This window comes from Schistosoma mansoni, chromosome 4, assembly GCF_000237925.1.
Source record: "Schistosoma mansoni strain Puerto Rico chromosome 4, complete genome".
Taxonomy (NCBI): domain Eukaryota; kingdom Metazoa; phylum Platyhelminthes; class Trematoda; order Strigeidida; family Schistosomatidae; genus Schistosoma; species Schistosoma mansoni.
The window spans coordinates 18,078,783-18,082,539 of NC_031498.1; the positions used below are offsets into that span (position 1 = coordinate 18,078,783).

General features: G+C 40.6%; 1 protein-coding gene across 1 annotated transcript; it reads left to right on the forward strand.

The window, feature by feature from the left end:
- The first annotated feature begins 2,573 nt into the window (after window positions 1-2,573).
- Window positions 2,574-3,414, forward strand: Smp_160230 (hypothetical protein). Its single transcript, XM_018797035.1, has one exon. It carries the CDS (start codon window positions 2,698-2,700, stop codon window positions 3,142-3,144), a length of 447 nt encoding a protein of 148 aa, XP_018652117.1. The 5' UTR covers window positions 2,574-2,697; the 3' UTR covers window positions 3,145-3,414.
- The last annotated feature ends 343 nt before the right edge of the window (window positions 3,415-3,757 follow it).

Sequence of the window (3,757 nt, forward strand, 5' to 3'; positions counted from 1 at the left end):
TTGTCGAAGCAGCTAACAAAGTGGAAATAACGAATAAAATATAGGAAATAAAGTGGATATTCCGTAAAAAAAGAGAAGACTAAGAAGGAAACGCGTCAAGATGCCTGCTTTTTCGCCCGTCGCGGGAAAATAATCCGAAATTTCTCCGTTATGTCACTCTGTTCGAAACGTTGATGAATTGTCTAATTTTTCACTAGATATACACTGAATTGTCTACTCTTCGTCTAAATACTCTCCCAATCTCTAGCCGCACGCTTAATTACACGCTCTGTTGGCCACCTTTTGCCTAACTCAGAATGTTTTCTATATTCTCAAACAACTAATAAAGGGGAGGTAATGGAGAAACGCTCCAAAATGTCCGCTTTTTCGCCTGTCCGGGCGAATTAATACCAACTTTCACCGTTATGTCGCTCTGCGTCTCAATTGTCTCTGAATTGTCTACTTTTCGCTCCGATGCACGCCGGTTTATCTAATTTTGCCTCAACTTTTAACACACCTTTGACGTAATCACAAACGTCTTCTGTGTTCGCTTCTATTTCCATAACACACCACACTAGAGCTGCAATTGACGTTAAAAAAGGTAGATGTTTAAAGAAATTTATTGAAAAGGAAAAACGTCATATTGTACAACATTATGAGTAGTTGGCAGATGCTAGGGTATTGATTGTTATGTATTTTAATTGTAATCGCCAAGTCTTATTGTAACTTGAAAAGATCTACAAAAGGAGGAGCAGGTTATGTACTATTGATCAGGCACGTGTACTTAATTTCAAGTGCATCTAAAATCAAACAGGCTTTCTCAACACCCAGTCAAAGAGTTCTCTATGCAAGTAAGAAAGTAAGCGCATGTTTATTGAAAACAAAGTTGAACATGAAAAACACTCCACTGGTTATTCCTTTCCGTAACGCATGTTTGACTATTGAGAATCAAAATAATCTTGTGAATACTGAAATTGAAAGAACAAAAATGTTTCGACGATATCTAAATGACATCCTTTTTAACACAACTAGCTACGTGAAGCTTTACTTACGGTTATGTTCGTTAACATTGAAGACTGTATCTATAGAACAGTAGAGAATAGTTATCACTTCAAACTAGTCCATGCATGTTCTTGTTTTCTTTGATGAAGCTTTTGTAATTTGTCTCTCATGTCATGAAAATAACCTTGAATCGCGATGTCATACAGCTTAGCAAGTTGTTTTTCGTTGACAGATGATGACAGGAACCGATTAGTTAATGCACATTAAGTTTTAGAAAACATATCCCACTTCGTATGCAGCCGTAAAACCTGTGCTTCTGAAGTGCTATTTTCGATGAAGTGCCAAGTAGCGCAAAATGACTGGTAACCTCAGGTATCATGATGTATGATAAAATATATCGCATTAATGTTATGGGATTATCATCCATTAACCGCGTCAACATGGCCATTTGTAATACGAACAAGTGATCAAATTAATTTTGTTGACTTACAAATCTGTCCCTTATGTCCTCCTGCTGAAGATAAGCGTCCAACGCCGCAGTTCTTGTTCAAATGACAAAGGGAACTGTTGACTTGATAGTCCGCAATCGAATTTCCACGGATGTTCACGCTCACAAGACTTCGATAGTAGCTGCTTCATATTGTCACTCAAGTCAGAAATACCCGATGATATGTTCTGCAGTACAGTATACAGTCTATCAAATCTCAAAAACTTAATCAGACACGTGGCTTACTCGGCCGCTAACGTACTACCTATACGCCTAGATTTGAAGGTTAATGGCGACGTATCCAATTGTGTCGAACTAGTTAATTAAAGTAAATTAAAAGTAAACAAGCCTGCCTGGCAATCGTCGAGACGACACTGTCGAACAACCGAAATTTGGGATATCGGACGTGGCTATTTCCAGCATGCATCTCGGCCACATTCATGTCGATGGAATTGTAAAGAAACCTTTCCTTACGTTTCAACGCACCTCTACAAAATGCTGGTAAGAATGTTGTGTTTAACTCTTCGGCTTCTGAGTGTTTAGTAGCAAAGTGTTTTCGTCCGTTAAGCTGTTTATACAGTAAACATCTAATTTTTTGAAGGAAATCAACAAGTCCTTTGTAGACTAGAGACTATCTATAAGGAATGATTGTCACCACCTTGACCTTGCACTTCAGGGCAGGCTAATTGTCATCCGTTTCAGTCAGTTAGTCACAACGTAGGACTTCGTACGTACGTACATCGGTTCGAGTTGCCATACCACATTAGCACAGAGATTCAGTTGTCGATTCAAATCCCATAGTGGTAGAAGTAGTAAGAGTATGAGCATTATGTGAAAGATTAGAGTTTGAAGATGTTATTGAAAGAGTATAATACAGTGAAATAAATTTGAAAAGAGAAAAAGGATAGGGACATGGAGAATTCAGAAGATTAGAATTTGGTAGAACGCCGTTGCTGCTACCTTGACGTGGTGGTCGGGCTTGCCTATCGCGATGAACCAATCGAGCTATACTGGCTGGAACAATCGTTCCTCAAGATCCTACCATGCCAGACAGGTCGGTTGAAGAGCGGTAAGACTAAAAACAGCAATCCCAAGGTCCGAAGGTGCAGTCGCACTGCCGACTTTACAGAGGTGTGACGGCAGTAAGGTGTTTCCTTCAGACAACCAGCATGACAGCGATACTGCCTTCCCATAAAAAGGGGTGGGGTTAGAAGAGGTCGACCCTAAGAATGCACGCCTTGCCTGATCCCACAGATATCCGTCTCCGGCGGCAAGGTCCTTTGAAGAACGGGACTAACGCGTCAAAAATCCCCCACAAAAAGGTCGTGCGTGACCGGCCTCAAGCAGTAGCCCCTTGGGCACTGGGGTCACGCTCCCAGGTCGTTATGACCAACACTAATCCAACTTCCTTTTCGGGTCCCTCAAGAAATAACCTTCCACGGTGTAGGCAGCCGGGAAGTAATATTAGCCCTCATACCCGATACTGCACACGAGACCAAGTTGGTCACATCCAAATCCTTCCTACACCTAATAACTCTTTTGTCTCCACGACTAACCCTTCTCACGTCCTTTTATCACCTCACAGCGCTAGGGCAAACGATTCGAGTACTTGGAACGTTGTTCCTTGTCATCCGTTTGGGTACTGTCCTGCAGGTGCATATCCACAGCGTCCGTAGGATAGAGACAAAGTTGTTTACCCACAATCCTCTTTTTAGGTGCAGTTGGAACCTGCTTCCACCTTGGTGTGTCGATATATACGGACTGCTCATTAGTCGGCTAAACAGTATATAGAAGGTAAGGAAATGATTTAAAGTAATACCATCAGCAGGAATTTGAAAAAATATATTCAAATGGACTTATATACCAGTGGGAACAATTACCACATTATTAGCACATTTAACGGTAATACATTTACAGTCAATATCGTCAATGGAAATTTATTTGTGCTCATGACTAACTATCGAGCACATAAGTATTCCTTTATCATTAGAAGGGAACGGTTCCTCGAAATAATCACGTGTGTCAGTGTATAGTCTAAATTCAATCAATCCGTCTTTCTCTATATCAGTGATTAGCACAGGCTTTCCGTGTACTATCATTACATTATGCGGCCTAAATGAAGTTATTTTAGTGTTCCTAAAGATAATTAATTGTTTTTCGTGGTCAGACTTAACAACTGTTTGTAAAGTAGTGACGAAATGCTAGCTTGCAGCCTACCACAGAAAGATATCTCCACATAACTCTGAGCAGCTTGCTTTGCTACAATATGACCGCTATGCACTGACTTCC

Bases quoted from the DNA above. Each gene is read 5' to 3' on its own strand.
- Smp_160230 (XM_018797035.1), top strand. From the start codon at position 2,698: ATGCACGCCTTGCCTGATCCCACAGATATCCGTCTCCGGCGGCAAGGT.